Source organism: Ylistrum balloti, unplaced genomic scaffold (assembly GCF_031769215.1).
Source record: "Ylistrum balloti isolate Yb309-2 unplaced genomic scaffold, AGI_CSIRO_Ybal_v1 Utg370556, whole genome shotgun sequence".
Lineage (NCBI taxonomy): Eukaryota > Metazoa > Mollusca > Bivalvia > Pectinida > Pectinidae > Ylistrum > Ylistrum balloti.
Genome location: NW_026782350.1, coordinates 249,143 through 268,038, shown reverse-complemented (window position 1 = coordinate 268,038; position 18,896 = coordinate 249,143). Strand labels below are relative to the sequence as shown.

General features: G+C 35.6%; 1 protein-coding gene and 1 non-coding gene across 2 annotated transcripts; one reads left to right on the top strand and one right to left on the bottom strand.

Annotated features, from left to right (window-relative positions):
* The first annotated feature begins 843 nt into the window (after positions 1 to 843).
* Trnaa-ugc (transfer RNA alanine (anticodon UGC)) lies at positions 844 to 915 on the top strand. Its single transcript has one exon. It is a non-coding gene; the product is annotated as a tRNA-Ala (tRNA).
* A 4,785-nt stretch (positions 916 to 5,700) lies between these two features.
* LOC132556267 (lysM and putative peptidoglycan-binding domain-containing protein 1-like) lies at positions 5,701 to 18,868 on the bottom strand. The gene is made up of 3 exons (XM_060220650.1): positions 18,686 to 18,868; positions 16,072 to 16,400; positions 5,701 to 6,582 (listed from the first exon to the last, which is right to left on the bottom strand). Exons 1-3 carry the CDS (start codon positions 18,851 to 18,853, stop codon positions 6,315 to 6,317), a joined length of 765 nt encoding a protein of 254 aa, XP_060076633.1. The 5' UTR covers positions 18,854 to 18,868; the 3' UTR covers positions 5,701 to 6,314.
* Positions 18,869 to 18,896: the final 28 nt, after the last annotated feature.

Sequence of the window (18,896 nt, the reverse complement as noted above, 5' to 3'; positions counted from 1 at the left end):
GATTCTGGTTCATACTTACCCTATAGTATCATAACATCATGTTCTACACCTGATCAGATTCTGGTTCACACTTACCCTATAGTATCATAAAATCGTGTTCTACACCTGATCAGATTCTGGTTCACACTTACCCTATAGTATCATAACATCATGTTCTACACCTGATCAGATTCTGGTTCATACTTACCCTATAGTATCATAACATCATGTTCTACACCTGATCAGATTCTGGTTCACACTTACCCTATAGTATCATAAAATCGTGTTCTACACCTGATCAGATTCTGGTTCACACTTACCCCATAGTATCATAACATCATGTTCTACACCTGATCAGATTCTGATCCATATCTACCCTATTGTATCATAAAATCGTGTTCTACACTTGATCAGATTCTGGTTCACACTTACCCTATAGTATCATAAAATCGTGTTCTACACCTGATCAGATTCTGATCCATATCTACCCTATTGTATCATAAAATCGTGTTCTACACTTGATCAGATTCTAGTCATATCTACCCTATAGTATCATAACATCATGTTCTACACCTGATCAGATTCTGATCCATATCTACCCTATTGTATCATAAAATCGTGTTCTACACCTGATCAGATTCTGGATCACACTTACCCCATAGTATCATAACATCATGTTCTACACTTGATCAAATTCTGGTTACAATGGTTATTCCTCGTCTATACTCACATTCTGTTACACTTCACTCGTCGTATTATATATGGATCTATTCATATATATTGGGTCTGGTTAAGAATAATTTGCATATTGCCTTTAACTATTAAAATGTTAAATTGACAGGTAATATTCTATGTAATGAAAACGGGGATGTAGCTCAGTGGTAGAGCGTTCGCTTTGCATGTGAAAGGCCCGGGGTTCGATCCCCCGCATCTCCAAAGACTTCATTTTAATCCTGTTTTGCTTTAATATGTTTGTTTTATTTCTTTGTGTTATCATCATATACAAAATAGTTTCGGACAGGTGCGACCTGATCCTTCAATCTACACGTGCCAAATATTCCGCAGTCCAGTCTTGGTCCCGATCTATATTGGGCGTTTTTCTTGCAGGTTCAACCGATCCAACGGTTTCAACTGCTTGCGTGAGAGCGCCCTAAACTCACCAAGTTTTTTCTCAGTTGAACCGCTGCCCGGTACATGTTGATATCTTTCAGTAAGACATCTCTAATAAACCAACAACACGGTAAAGAAGATCAGCAAGATAGATTTAACTTTTTAATTTCTAGTCATCAATCCATACATCCACTCATACAGATTAACACAAAATACACGTCAGTGATCAATGTAGAATCCAGGAGAGTTCCAAGCATTCTGATCTACCAGAGTTACTTCCCTTGGCCTCATCTTCTCAGTATAAAGATAACCAGATTTACTTCCCTTGGCCTCATTTTCTCAATATAATGACTACCAGATTTACTTCCCTTGGCCTCATTTTCTCAGTATAATGATAACCAGATTTACTTCCCTTGGCCTCATTTTCTCAGTATAATGATTACCAGATTTACTTCCCTTGGCCTCATTTTCTCAGTATAATGATTACCAGAGTTACTTCCCTTGGCCTCATTTTCTCAGTATAATGATTACCAGATTTACTTCCCTTGGCCTCATTTTCTCAGTATAATGATAACCAGATTTACTTCCCTTGGCCTCATTTTCTCAGTATAATGATTACCAGATTTACTTCCCTTGGCCTCATTTTCTCAGTATAATGATTACCAGAGTTACTTCCCTTGGCCTCACTATCTCAGTATAATGATTACCAGAGTTACTTCCCTTGGCCTCATTTTCTCAGTATAATGATAACCAGAGTTACTTCCCTTGGCCTCATTTTCTCAGTATAATGATTACCAGATTTACTTCCCTCGGCCTCATTTTCTCAGTATAATGATAAATATAAGTGGATAAACAATTCATAAGGTAAGGGAGATAACTCTGTTGAAGGGAATAAAAACCATATCTGATTCAGTATATACTATTTCATAACATGATTAATGATAATTATAACATCAAGAAATTCTTTTACTTCAAAATTCCCGGAGTAAAGATATTTGAAATAAATTGAAAATGAATTTTTTCATTTCTATTTTCTGTTTCACAAAATACCAACAATTGTAATATCATTGTCACGCAATAAGCGCCCCCTTCTCCTTAACCCCAAGAAATGGTCCACATATATAGTCACATGATAAATATTAAGGAAGGAATTAATATAAGCTCTATACTTGTTGTCCCATCCCATAGGTAAGATATGTATGCATAATTATGTTGAATATTTAATTAAAATATTGTTAAATCTGAATACTGATGCATGTTGAAATAAACTCGACAAATAACGACACTTTTATTATGCATTGAAACAACGCATCACTATTTCAAATAAGATAACTCACTGATCATTTTACTTCTCAGAAATTGGAGCACAAGCACAAATAAATAATAAAATATTATTTTAAGGGAGATAACTCTCAACATTTCACTGGTCAGGAATCAAAATGTTGACAGAAATTAATTTCAAACTTTTGAATCTTATTTTTAAAGGGAGGCAACTCTCTGAACATTTCACTGGTCAGGGTTCTGATCTGCATTTAGCCAAGTACACTCATTACTTTTACAAGCCTATATTCAGTGACATACCCATAAGCCAATCTTTAATATTACAATTTCAGTAAAAATAATTGTCCTGTATTAAGCCCCCCCCTCACTCTGACAGTGGTTCTACGTTATATGCCCCTATTCAGGGTTGATAAATTAATCACTTCACACAGATTTTCTCACCATAGGTTACAAAAAACCTTCCACAGCTATGATGCTCACCTTTGAAATTATGTTTTTAACTCCCAAAAATCTATTTTGACTCTTGATTTGGAAGAGATATGTCTATTTCACTAAAGCTTTGAACTTTTTGTGATCTGACCTCTGATTTAACATTTTCTGTGGGGACAGTGCATAGATTGAAAATCACATTAATATCTTGTTTTTGAGGGCTGCCTGGATTCTCCATTGACAATCAATGTGTTGTAACAGTTAACAAATACCTCCCTGTCAGAAGTATGTATGGCCTTTCTAACAACGGGCAAATATTCTAAACATCCAATAAAATCAACCATTACACTTGTACAACTTAGGACAATTTTTATTGGTTGGTAGATAACCAATGAAACAAAGTGTAACATCAGGATAATTTCTATTAAATAATGACCATTGAAATGTTACATACAACTTTAAAGAATAACTTTTTTTTCTAAATGACCAATGAAATGAAGTGTTACATAAGAAGAATATTTTTCAATCTTTTCTAAATGACCAATGAGACACTGTGTCACATCAGGATAATTTTCATTTTTCTAAATGACCAATGAGACACTGTGTCACATCAGGATAATTTTCATTTTTCTAAATGACCAATGAGATGAAGTGTTACATAAATAAAACTTTTCACTCATGAGTTGGTGCACCTGTAATCATCAATGCTTTATATATATTTAGCAACATGTTTACATAATGATTCACAGTGACCAATGAAAACACTGGTTACATATACAACTCAAAGATTTTTCAGCATTATTAACTATAACTGGCCAATGAAACAAACACATTTCTTACAAGTCTAAATTACTAACAAATCTATCTGTTAAAGGTTTTTAAATTCTAATTGACCAATCAAAAATCATCTCAAAAAATTCTAGTTGACCAACTACATAGATTTGATCTACATAAAATCTTATTAGAATGAAATGTTTCTAGATTGACTAAAACTACCTCACTAGGGTACACACACCTGATACTTGACAAGGGACCAGTACTGTAGTCTTTATAACGATGTGTCCTTGTTAAATGATTGAATGGGTGGTGTAGTAGAAATTGTATACATATACATTACTATGGTGACCTCGGTTTGATTTCTTGATCGGACATGTGTGAGGGTCACATGCCTGACCTTAAGGTTCCTCTGGTTAGATCTGTGACTGGTTTGTGTATCTTCATCATGGCTAGCACAAGTGATTTATGTAAATTTGAATACTTCTTTCTAGTGCAATAAATACAGTACAGGATTTTGTTTTTTTTTAAACGGTTTAAATTTTTTGCAAAAAGTCTAAAACAAGTATTTTTTTTAGAAACCTTCATTGATGAAGGTTTTAATATCAGATTTTCTTGATTTTATTCCAGCCTCACAACTGATCATCTTTCTGTAAAAATATGATTTAACAAATTAAAATCGCCCCCAAAATTTGGAGTTGAGAAATCAAACATTCTCTAGAGGTTGTTATTTTTGTAGGGTCTACACTTTTCTTATCCGATGATAAAACAAAATCGTGAAAAATTGACACTTTGAAAATGACATTAACACACCAAGCCATTGTCTTCTACCGAATGGATGTGAAAAGCACATCTTCATGCTTTTTGTAAAACTGCAAAAATATGAACCATGAAAAAAAAACATTTTGCAGTAAGTATGATAAGAATTGCTATCATAAATTAACACTTTCATTAAATTATCGAACTAGGCCATAACCATTACTAATGTAAATCAATGTATTATTCCTACAGATCAGAAATATCATAGAACCATTCCCATAGTGTAAGTGTACAGCTATCTGTGTATGCTTTAATCAATAATAAGAGTCAAAAATGGTTGATTAGAGTCTGTAAAGTTTGGTGAAGTTGCATGCTTTCATTCATTCATTTGTATAAAATTATTGAAACTTTACATCCGCATTTTTAAAAAATTAGCCGATATTGGAAAATCATCAAATTAACCGATTTCTTTGGCTATTGCACCTCCCCGCCCATATTTGGGCATGCCATTCTTCCCTTTTTGAGTTTCCTCAGTCAACTCTTTTGGGGGTAGCATGGATTGAGTCAGTAGGTCACTTATCTTTACTAAATTTACCTTAAGAAAATATTTTGTTCATTAAATAGGAGAAAGTAAATGCATTCATAGTCTTATGAATGCAATATTTTATGATAATCTCTAAATCAGATCCTAAAGTGGAGATGTACAAATTATGATAAAAAATGAAAAAAAGTTTTGTTTACAAATCACCAAAAACCTTTTTCGTTTTATATCAACAATACAAAAAGACTTCCTACAATGACATAAAGAGTAAACTGTTTATTTTTTATGTCATTGCATTATTTTGTCTCTTGTAAAAAGTTCCTTGTAATTCAAACTGACATTTCTTAGTAGTCTCAAAATTGAGTTACCTCCCTTCAATCCGTGATTAAATTAACATAAGGGCTTTCAAAGCAAATTTGACATCGAAAACTATATTGTCTGTATGAACAAATCTAATGCAATGAAATGACAAACATTTCATTTAACATGGACATACTTTCTTAAATATTTACCTCTGATTAAATCCAAACACTAGTTACCCAGACAACTGACACTTGAAGTTCATTCAAGGAACTTGTATCTGTACAGTCATTGTCTCAATTAATGTCATCAGATGACTTAACGAAAAACAGAAAAAAATAGTTTATTTACATGGCAAGTTCCGAACAATAATTATAATTTTAATTATAAATCAGTCATAAAAACATGATTATCAAATCAATCAGGTTAATTTTCAGCTCATTATGCATATTAATTATTGTTATTTTTAGAAATTATTATAGGATATGGGCTGATTAACTTAACATATATGAAAACATTTTGGTATGAACACGACTCTATATAACAGGCTAGAATCATATCGATAAGTCTCTAATAGAAAACATATAGAAATACTCTGTTCCTTCAGGACTTGACTGAAGGAAGTAAAAACTACATCAGCAATATTTTACATTACAACAGTAAATTATATCACAGAAAAAATGTTCTAAATCAGAAAAAACTTATTATAAATAATTTCAACTTACGAAGCTTCAATATTAAGTGCCAGCATGTTGAAAAGAAGATAAATGATAAACCAACATTACATTTCAATTACAATCATCAATACCCCAGTTCCTAAATACAGTTTAGCAAGAGTTACTTGCCCTTGGTTATCAGCATCCAAATTTTTTGTGCGTGAGCATCACTACAGACACCACTGATAGTGTTGACTGGCAAAATAACACTACAAGAGGCATAACAACCTGGGACTACACCAGTGCCATCTTGCAAAACAACAAGAAAGAAAATTCTATCATTTACCAGTGTGGAGAACGGGGCCATAAATTTGAGATTGGTTACTAAGGGAAACACAGAAAAAATAATACTTAGTGAATATTTCAATCCCAAGGTAAATTGAGGATATGGTAAAAAAAAAAAAAAACAACAAAAAACAATAACATCATAATTCGAACAATTCGTCATTAACTTGTTCCTGTTTTTCAAGCGATGTTTGAACTTGTCGAGTTTTGTTTCGTGACTTTATCAGAAGTACTGGAGAAGATTCACAATCCATACTGTTCGTTTTCCGTTTTTCAACTTCAGAGTTATGTTTTCCTGCGTCAAGTTGTCGAACTGTTACTGCTGAACCCGAATGTCGTCTAGCACCATTTTTAGTTTTCCGTGGAAGAAAAGTCAGCGGGTTGTCCGACTCTCCTTTGTTTAATAGTCTGTAAATATATAAAGATTTTTTGTAAATGATAAACAAGACAAATTATTAAATTGAAATCTTTACTTAGAAAACAAAAAGAGGAAATTTTCACCTGATGAAGACATGAAATCCTGCAATTCATATTATTTAAGCAAATACTTTTGTATACGTTTATTCATGTATATTTTTTTCTTCTATCTCAGATTTTGAATCAGTTTTTATCTTATTTATGCATTTACTGGTACACTGATCTTTATTCAGCCAGAATAAAATCCTCGAAAGAAATGTAAAACAAAACAAACAAAAAATTCTGTTGGAGTGTGAAATATGTAGTGAATCATAAGACCACCAAGAAGTATGTTAGATCACAAAAACAAAAACATGCTCTGTTACAAAAGACATGCAGTTCTTCAGTAGACAATCAATGCGGCCAACCAGTGTTGAAAACAATAACAGATCTTCAATGTCAGAGGTGAAAGGTCAACCAGTAGTAAAAATAACTGGTCCCAGATCTTCAATGTGAGAGGTGAAAGGTCAAACTTTTTGAAGGTCACAAAATAAAAATTTTCAATACCACATTATCGTCTCACTATATACAAACTGTAGTATGTATATAGTGTTTTTATACCTTTTACATAAATTTCTAAATATAGTTAACTTCAACAATGCTAACTTTAAATCTGTCTTTTAGGTGAAACTTCATTATTCTACTGTATCTATGGTTATCAGAGTTTAAAATACATGTAGTAGGGGAGATAACCTATGTTTCACCATATTTAAACTTGCCAAGTTCAGTGTAATTTTGGAAGTCTAAACCTTGGTTATTGCTGTAAGTTCATATATACTTATGACATGTTCATGATATAGCTTAAAACCTTGCCTTACCACATAAATTACTTATTATACTGTCTACACTACATTAGTATATCACCAAAATGGCTCTGGATATTGTCTCTATTGTCTTGCCGGCAGGTGTTTTTTTATTAAAAAAATTCTTATTGGTTTAGATCTGATTGATTATGGAAAAATTACTTTAACTTAGTTAAACGTGAACAAAATGAAGAACAATCCAGAGAACAGCTCCCATACACATGTACAATATAATGTGTACCACATTCAACATTTTTTTTCAAATTGCATTCATGTGCATATGAATGCAAACAGGATAAAAGGTCAATTCAGTGAGGAATGTTAAGTGCATGCTTCATTTATCTATGAATGCCAACTAAAAGCAGTTCAATACTTATATACATGTATATCATTTTCAATATTCATCTAGTTTAAGAGGGAGGCAACCTCCATCCTTTCATTTCACCACTACCCTGTACTTGTAACATTCCTAGGCTGTTGGCAGTTCATGAGCCTGTAATACACAACTAGATATGGCAATGTCAATACAATGTTTATATGATGTGCTTTTATCAGTTAAACATGTCTATAACTGTTTAACACTATACCAAGGTAAAACTAAAGCTAATAAGCAGGAAGGGAATTGAAAGCCAGCTTATACTTTACCTTTGACAAAATCTCACTATCACCCTCACCAATTCATTTTACAGAGATATGACATTAGCTAGTTTTTTTTTTTTTGTTAATCTCATTTTCAACCGTTCAATTTTTTGCAACTTTATTCCAACTTTGAATAAAGTAAAAAAAAATAGAAGCCTTGAAAATAACAGCTTTCAGACAGAAGCAGTGCATAACAACTTAATACTAAATTAATGTTTAATCAAATACTTTGTTGTGTTAGTTATCCCTTCATACCAACCCTCCTTATCTTAGTTCTGAACTTGATTTTTCACTGAAAATTTAAAAGATGAAATTTAATTGCAATGGTGACCACAGATAATACACGGAACAGGTGGAGCAGATTTACCCTAAGTTTACTGGTCATACTTCCTGATTTCATATTATATACCTCATAGTTTAAATCTGGTCTGAATTTAAATCTCTGTGTATCACATTTTACTGTGAACAACACAACATTCCACCATTAAATCCATATAATATCTCATTATTTTTCATGTTTAAATAAAATTTCAAACTTACATGTATACTTAGATCACAGTAAGAGAAAAAAGATAAAAAATATAATGTATGATTGCATTATTATTTACTTCAAGTCAGTGTAAACTATCATGAGTAACCCTGCTATATATTGGTTGAAGGAAGCCAGAGGTCCCAGGTTTGTTCTCTAGTGAAGACACTGATAGAGTCTTTGATACAATGGTATTACAATGGTAATTCAAGGATGAGTATTCTTTCCCAGAGAGAGGGTAAATAACCCTGATAACCTGGAGGGGGAGTATGTAACCCTGGTAACCTGGAGGGAGTGTATGTAACCCTGGTAACCTGGAGGGAGGGTACATAACCCTGGTGATTTGGAGGGAGAGTATGTAACCCTGGTGACTTGGAGGGAGAGTATGTAACCCTGGTAACCTGGAGGGAGAGTATTTACCCTGGTGACTTGGAGGGAGAGTATGTAACCCTGGTGACCTGGAGGGAGAGTATGTAACCTTGGTTACTTGGAGAGGGAGAGTATTAACCCTGGTGACTTGGAGGGAGAGTATGTAACCCTGGTGACTTGGAGGGAGAGTATGTAACCCTGGTAACCTGGAGGGAGAGTATTTACCCTGGTGACTTTACATAACCCTGGTGACCTGGAGGGAGAAAATGTAACCCTAGTGACCTGGAGGGAGAGTATTTACCCTGGTGACTTGGAGGGAGAGTATGTAACCCTGGTAACCTGGAGGGGGAGTATGTAACCCTGGTAACCTGGAGGGAGTGTATGTAACCCTGGTAACCTGGAGGGAGGGTATGTAACCCTGGTATCCTGGAGGGAGAGTATTTACCCTGGTGACTTGGAGGGAGAGTATGTAACCCTGGTGACCTGGAGGGAGAGTATGTAACCTTGGTGACTTGGAGGGGGAGAGTATTAACCCTGGTGACTTGGAGGGAGAGTATGTAACCCTGGTGACTTGGAGGGAGAGTATGTAACCCTGGTGACTTGGAGGAAGAGTGTGTAACCCTGGTAACCTGGAAGGAAGGTATGTAACCCTGGTAACCTGGAGGGAGATTACATAACCCTGGTGACCTGGAGGGAGATTACATAACCCTGGTGACCTGGAGGGAGAAAATGTAACCCTAGTGACCTGGAGGGAGAGTATTTACCCTGGTGACTTGGAGGGAGAGTATGTAACCCTGGTAACCTGGAGGGAGAGTATTAATCCTGGTGACATGGAGGGAGAGTATGTAACCCTGGTAACCTGGAAGGAAGGTATGTAACCCTGGCAACCTGGAGGGAGATTACATAACCCTGGTGACCTGGAGGGAGATTACATAACCCTGGTGATCTGGAGGGAGAAAATGTAACCCTTTTGACCTGGAGGGAGAGTATTTACCCTGGTAACCTGGAGGGAGAGTATTAACTCTGGTGACCTGGAGGGAGAGTATGTAACCCTGGTAACCTGGAAGGAAGGTATGTAACCCTGGTAACCTGGAGGGAGATTACATAACCCTGGTGACCTGATTACATAACCCTGGTGACCTGGAGGGAGAGTATTAACCCTGGTGACCTAGAGGGAGAGTATGTAACCCTGGTGACTTGGAGGGAGAGTATGTAACCCTGGTGACTTGGAGGGAGAGTATGTAACCCTTGTGATCTGGAGGGAGAGTATGTAACCCTGGTGACTTGGAGGGAGAGTATGTAACCCTGGTGACTTGGAGGGAGAGTATGTAACCCTGGTGACCTGGAGGGGGAGAGTATTAACCCTGGTGACTTGGAGGGAGAGTATGTAACCCTGGTGACTTGGAGGGAGAGTATGTAACCCCGGTGACCTGAAGGGAGAGTATGTAACCCTGGTGACCTGGAGGGAGAGTATGTAACCCTTGTGATCTGGAGGGAGAGTATGTAACCCTGGTGACTTGGAGGGAGAGTATGTAACCCTGACTTGGAGGGAGAGTATGTAACCCTGGTGACTTGGAGGGAGAGTATGTAACCCTGGTGACTTGGAGGGAGAGTATGTAACCCTGGTGACTTGGAGGGAGAGTATGTAACCCTAACAGCCTGGAGAGAGAATAATTACCATGTAACCTGGAGTAAGATTAAGTAACCCTGGTAACCTTGAAGGAGCATATGCAACCCTGGTAACCAACGCTAGTAACCAAGGGGTTCTAGGTTCCCTAGTGAAATTAATCATTTAAATAATGTGCTCTGTTACAAAAGTAAATGTCGTGCAACATGCAATTTATGTTTTTGGATTAAAAAAGTCAAACAGTTTTTAATACAAAATGAATTTGGTTAATCAAAGAGATAATGGCAGTTTGTCATTTTGAGCAATGTTTAGACTAAAACAGAACATGGTGGGGTCAATATTTTTCAGAGCCTCTTTGGTCCCTTCAAGGTTATCCTTGAAAACCAAAGGAAGTTCTTGAGCAGGCAGTGAAGCGTTGGTAATCTGATTGAACAGAAGCAAAAAGTCTGAGAAACTCATTTCACATTTCAATAATAACCGATTCTTTACTAAACATTGAAAGAACATTAAAAATTTTCATAAATTTTATAAATATAGATTTCAAATCATCAATTATGATATTCACATTAATGTCTTTTAAATGAAAATCAAAAACAATCATTGGTTAGCAAACTGAGTTATATACATAATATATGCAATTGTCCAAATATCAGTACTTCTACTTAAAACATATGAATTTCAGAATTTTAATACTCACACCAGTGCAATTACATGGTGTGACTCAAAACTTTGAAGATTAACATGGTCACTACAGAATTACATTTTCTGTGTTTGTAATTTTAGTTACCAGTATTACATGGTGTCCCTAGAAAATACATGGTGTCCCCTAAAAGCCAAGATTACATGGTGTCCCCTACAGTTTATAAGTATCTATAAGAACTATTGACATGGTGTCCCCTACAAATTACATGGTGTCCCCTCCAAATTACATGGTGTCCCCTACAGATTATATGGTGTCCCCTACAAATTATATGGTGTCAACTACAAATTACATTGCGTCCCCTACAGATTACATGGTGTCCCCTCCAAATTACATGGTGTCCCCTACAGATTACATGGTGTCCCCTACAGATTACATGGTGTCCCCTACAGATTACATGGTGTCCCCTACAGATTACATGGAGTCCCCTAGAGATTACATGGTGTCCCCTACAGATTACATGGTGTCCCCTCCAAATTACATGGTGTCCCCTACAAATTACATGGTGTCCCCTACAGATTACATGGTGTCCCCTACAAATCATATGGTGTCACCTATAAATTACATTGCTTCCCCTACAGATTACATGGTGTCCCCTACAAATTACATGGTGTTCCCTATGTATTACATGGTGTCCCCTACAGATTACATGGTGTCCCCTACAGATTACATGGTGTCCCCTACAAATTACATGGTGTCCCCTACAGATTACATGGTGTCCCCTACAGATTACATGGCGTCCCCTACAGATTACATGGTGTCCCCTACAAATTACATGCTGTCCCCTACAGATTACATGGTGTTCCCTATGTATTACATGCTGTCCCCTACAGATTACATGGTGTCCCCTACAGATTACATGGTGTCCCCTACAGATTACATGGTGTCCCCTACAGATTACATGGTGTCCCCTACAGATTACATGGTGTCCCCTACAGATTACATGGTGTCCCCTACAGATTACATGGTGTCCCCTCCAAATTACATGGTGTCCCCTACAAATCATATGGTGTCCCCTACAAATTACATGGCGTCCCCTACAGATTACATGGTGTCCCCTACAAATTACATGGTGTTCCCTATGTATTACATGGTGTCCCCTACAGATTACATGGTGTCCCCTACAGATTATATGGTGTCCCCTACAAATTATATGGTGTCAACTACAAATTACATTGCGTCCCCTACAGATTACATGGTGTCCCCTACAGATTACATGGTGTCCCCTACAGATTACATGGTGTTCCCTATGTATTACATGGTGTCCCCTACAGATTACATGGTGTCCCCTACAGATTACATGGTGTCCCCTACAGATTACATGGTGTCCCCTACAAATTACATGGTGTCCCCTACAGATTACATGGTGTCCCCTACAAATTACATGGTGTCCCCTACAGATTACATGGTGTCCCCTACAGATTACATGGTGTCCCCTACAGATTACATGGTGTCCCCTACAGATTACATGGTGTCCCCTACAGATTACATGGTGTCCCCTACAAATTACATGGTGTCCCCTACAGATTACATGGTGTCCCCTACAGATTACATGGTGTCCCCTACAGATTACATGGTGTCCCCTACAGATTACATGGTGTCCCCTACAGTATACCCCATTACATGGTGTCCCCTATTACATGGTGTCCCCTACAGATTACATGGTGTCCCCTACAGATTACATGGTGTCCCCTACAGATTATATGGTGTCCCCTACAGATTACATGGTGTCCCCTACAGATTACATGGTGTCCCCTCCAAATTACATGGTGTCCCCTACAGATTACATGGTGTCCCCTACAGATTACATGGTGTCCCCTACAGATTACATGGTGTCCCCTACAGATTACATGGTGTCCCCTACAGATTACATGGTGTCCCCTACAGATTACATGGTGTCCCCTACAGATTACATGGTGTCCCCTACAGATTACATGGTGTCCCCTATTACATACAGATTACATGGTGTCCCCTACAGATTACATGGTGTCCCCTACAGATTACATGGTGTCCCCTACAGATTACATGGTGTCCCCTACAGATTACATGGTGTCCCCTACAGATTACATGGTGTCCCCTACAGATTACATGGTGTCCCCTACAGATTATATGGTGTCCCCTACAGATTACATGGTGTCCCCCACAGATTACATGGTGTCCCCTACAGATTACATGGTGTCCCCTACAGATTACATGGTGTCCTCCACAGATTACATGGTGTCCCCTACAGATTACATGGTGTCCCCTACAGATTATATGGTGTCCCCTACAGATTACATGGTGTCCCCTACAGATTATATGGTGTCCCCTACAGATTATATGGTGTCCCCTACAGATTACATGGTGTCCCCTACAGAGTGTGTGTAGTAACAGTAATGATGGTATTTCATGTAAAAGCCTAGAGTCTTACACCAAATCTGCAGATGACCTCCCAACACAGTATTGGTCAGTGCAGTATCAGGCTGAGATAATAAGCCATTGTTTTAAAAGAGTAATGAAAAACTCAAAAGTCCTACTGATATTGTGTAACATTTAACTCAATTAAAGAATAAAAAAACATGAAATCCACAAAACATTAAAAAATAAGCAACAAAACAAGCTACAGTTATAACATGTATTTACCCGTCAATAAGCCCATTTATTGTAATAAGCTCACCAATTATGACATTCATAGCTGTACAATCGAACATATAATACAAAAATTCTCCACTGTTCAGTAATAAGCCCACCCATATTGATATTTAATAGCTGTACAGTTGAACATGTTACAAAAGTTATTCCGCTGTCCTGAAATAAGCCCATCTCCTGACTTTGAATTCATGGGCTTACTGAAGGATAATTACGGTAATAAATAACCTGCAAACTAAAACAATGAATAATGAAAAGTGATCATGAGGAGGTTACAAACCAATGTGTTACTATGCCAGACCCTGCGCCTGTCCATGACTGCTGATGGGTAAGCATGCAGACAAAGTTATTATATTAAATGTCATGCATTCAAATTATCATTAATAAAACATAAGAAGATTTCCAACATAAAGGGGGATAATCCAACAAATCAGTGGAGATTGATAGTGAATGGAAGCTGGTTAAATCTAACAATGACTTGGGGAATATTTTCCTAAAAATTTGGAGAGAATTCTGAGCTTAGTATCAGGTGCAGTCTACATAAAAGCACTATTCACTACTTCCATTTAAGACACTACATTTGTATCAGGCCTGCCATACATATGTACAAGTTGGTGCCAGAGTTATCTCCCTTACACTTTAAACCCATGAGTATTACTCATATTGGTGTTCTCCTACTAGTCTTTGAATTTATAGACATTTCCTCTGTCCTTTCAATATGTGATGTGCATAGTTGGTGTAGGAATTCCTAGCAAAGATGATTTCTCATTACATAGAAAACAGTTTATCAAACTTATATCAATCTTCATTTATATCTGTTTTACATAATGGAATAACCTACCTTGTAAATTATACTTTTAGCTGTGTGAGAGTTAAGGCTATATGCTATACCTTACACAATTCAATTAGAGTTATCTCCCTTAAACATAATGCAATAGCATATTTAGGTTACTTTAGCAAGGCCTTACTTCATATGAATCAAATGAGACATCAACCACTGCATGTCTGGCTAGGTCCCAAAGAGTTCAACAACAACAACATAGTTGTAAAGTCAGTTCACCACAAGGTCAAGTGTACAATGCAGGAAATATCAACAGCTGATATCATCACTATAGACTGACAATCTGTACATGTTATATCCTATCAAGTACAGTAAACATATATACTGCTATTTAGAACTACATATACAAAACTTTGAGTTAACAAGATGTTAAACAGGAAACATTCAATTTCTGAAAAATTTTCATCATGACACAAACATAAAAACAAAAAACAAGATATTAAACATTTAAATTAATCTTAAATGCCATATTTTTCCCTCCATTTCATGGAATTTGAGAAATTCATTGAAGATGCTGAATATCAAATTTCTATATTTATCATCCTATTGGAAGAGTTAATGTAATCAATCACAGGCAATATCTAATACCATATTTATCTAGTAATAATTATTATAAGCCAACAGTATTTCAACATCACCTCTATATAAACTGTATGGCTGAAGGGAAATGATCATGGGAAAAGTTGAATTCCGCTGAAACTCCTATACATTGGGATGGGCTTATTATTAAGATTTATCTCAGATAAATATATTTTAAGTTCTGTAAACATCCAAGAATTCAAAGCAGTATTAAGTCCAAGCTATGTATCACATCTAATTTCTTCATAAAAGGGTATACCAATAGCAGTGTTTTTTCTCTCTAGATTTTATATAACTGTCTGAAAAATTTGGAAAATATTCTTGAATTCTGCTTCATTTCTGGAAAATAACAATTATTTAGGCTTGTGGAATTATAAACCTGATTTGATTTATAACACACATCAACTTCAATCTGCAGAGGTCACTATTTCACACTAATTGTCACAAAATGCTTTCAATTTTGTAAGAAAGTGCCCTTTATTTTCATTACCTGTTAAAAACTATTATATTCTTCCAAATTTTATACTGGAAAAGTCATATAGTGTCAAGCATAAATTCTTTGTACATTTGTATGTTCATTTATCACACCTCTCAATGGACATATTTATCAAAATTACGGACACCAATCAATTAATGAACATATTTATCAAAATTACGGACATCAATCAATTAATGAACATATTTATCAAAATTACTGACATCAATCCATTAAATAAAGAAGCTTACCTTGCATTATTTTCCATTTTTTCCATGTTTGACTTTAGTTGTGCTATATTAGAGTCGTATTTATTAAGAAAGTCCAGTGGTGACGTTTTCGGTTCGACAGAAACACCATTGTTGGTAGAATCACCATGTTCTCCACTCTCTGTACTTTTTCGACTAGAATTGGAAATTTGACTTCCTGACCTTGATCTACTTCTAGGGTCAACATCAACCACTTCCAGGTCATCCGGCAGTGTGGCTATATCCTCCCTAGCAACAGGTACCAATAAATGTTCTCTCAGAAACAAGCTGTCATTAGTCCACAGTTTGTTCTCACGCTTCAGCTGTTCCACCTGTCAAATATTCAAATCAGAAGCTAAGTGAAATATATTTAGAATGAGAAAATTGATAAAGTTATAAGCCACTGCTAACTACTGCAATCAGTGGATGTCAGGTACCATGGTTTCAATCTGATCTATCTGGTCCCTAACATTTCAATATCAACAGTGAAAATGAAAACTGGATTACAGATCTGGATTAGTGGTGACAGGATTACAGATCTGGATTAGTGGTGACTGGAATATATATCTGAATTAGTGGTGACTGAATTACAGATCTGGATTGGTGGTGACTGGAATATATATCTGAATTAGTGGTGACTGGAATCTAGATCTAGATTAGTGGTGACTGGATTAGTGGTGACTGGATTATCAATCTGGATTAGTGGTGACTGGAATGTAGATCTAGATTAGTGGTGACTGGATTACAGATCTGGATTAGTGGTGACTGAAATACAGATCTGGATTAGTGGTTACTGGAATATATATCTGAATTAGTGGTGACTCGAATGTAGATCTAGATTTGGATGATTAGATTCCTGATTTTGATAATGGTGACTGAATCATAAATACATGATATACAGAGCTTGATTATCTATGGGTTGATTGCTTTTAGGTTAAAACATTCAAGGTAAAATAACTTTCCCTCCATGTTATCTCCTGTACATATCTGCCTCTCTAAGATGTATGACAATGTCAGCTGTGCTTCGTACAGCTATTCACAACACAGATTGACATTGGTGACCTAAATAAACATGCATGTAGGTCTACAATGCATGTACATTTTTTTTCAGTTGCCTTATCAGGTTAAAAATCAAGAAATATTATTTTTCAGAGCTCCTATATCTCAAATACAGAATCAACAAAATAATGTCAAAAAGATCATTTATTTTATTAGATTATTTATTTTATAAATTGCTATTATTAGCCTATCATTATTAGTCATGTTACTATAAGATCATTTTATAAATTAGTCAGAGTTATTATGTTTTCTCAATGACTCCTGCCTATATATCATTTCTAACATTTTGTTGAGTCCCAGCTATGATATATGTATAGCAGGCTTTCAAAATGGGAAAGTCTAACAGTTCAATCAGATGTTGGTAAAGTCAAGTATAAGCATGTGCCACACGTTATGCAGTATTTAAAAAACGTGAATTAATAATAATTTAGTTCAACTTTTAATTTGGCTAAAAATCAACAACCTCAATGTTTAAAATCAAAATCAAACTAAGAAATAAAGCTTGAACACTTTCATTAAAGAATAAACTTTTCTTTAAAGTAACATTATTGTAATAGTCGAACTTCCTTTTCTGAATCATAGACTTAAAATAGAAGACTGCAGTGATAAAGCAATTTAATGATTGATATATATATATATGTATCTTAAGATTTATTTTTTCATTTTTTTTTTCATAAAAAAAAATAAATGTCCTATTTCTAAACATCACTTCCAACAAATCAGCAGTAAAAAATATTACGGGTTACACTACCTACTTTTCAAGATCAACTTCTTACATGTATTTTTTTTTATTATTATTATTATTTTTTTTTTCTGTACATTACACCACATCAAACAATTTGAGCCACAGTATTGACTTTCAATTGATACTAACTGCAATGTTACATTGGAGTTGATCTAATTCACAATTCTATCAATATATCCACTAACCTACCTCCCCATACATCTTATATGTAACCCACATTAAATGCCAATATACATATACATTCATATTTATTTAGTTGTATATTTAACATACATCTAGCTATGACTTTACATATCATACCCAACACTACAACTATGCCTTATCTGATTATAATCTTAAACACTATCAGTTTATATAACCTCAGCTACATATATCAATTTATTTGTTTATATCAATGTAAACAACTTATACAAAAACTACACCTGTAGAGATGTAATAACAGAAAGTACTACACGGTGAAAACATCTGACTACAGGCTATTTACAGTAATCAGTATGTGTAACTTAACCCATGCAATATACTGGGAAGTATTTATTCCACCTCTGGCATCAAATGTACAGTTCTACTGTTAATGTCAAATATATATATATATATAAGGTTACATTGCACTGAATAATTGTTAACTGTCATTTTTATCCAAATACATTTAACCGTTCGGTCCATCTTAACTGACAAGTTATGACAGATGCATGCTTAGTCTTATATCGTCTTATCAAAACACCCGGAAACAGACTGCGCCCGCAGGCACAGATTTTACCTAAGATTTTTGAAAGCAAAGAAGTAATATCTAGCATTGTCAACAAATAAACTCACCGTTATTCCATATTTAAGGGCTATACCCATCATGGTATCCGTTTCCGATATCTTGTGTTTAATGTATGTCGTACTTTTTGGAGCCAGTTTTGTTGTAGTTCCGTACTTCGTCTGCTTCTGTACATATTTGCCCAGGAACTGCTTCTCGTTCCCACCACCTTCGGCCATTTTGGCCAAATACACAGAAATCACGTGATTTGTTTCTGATACA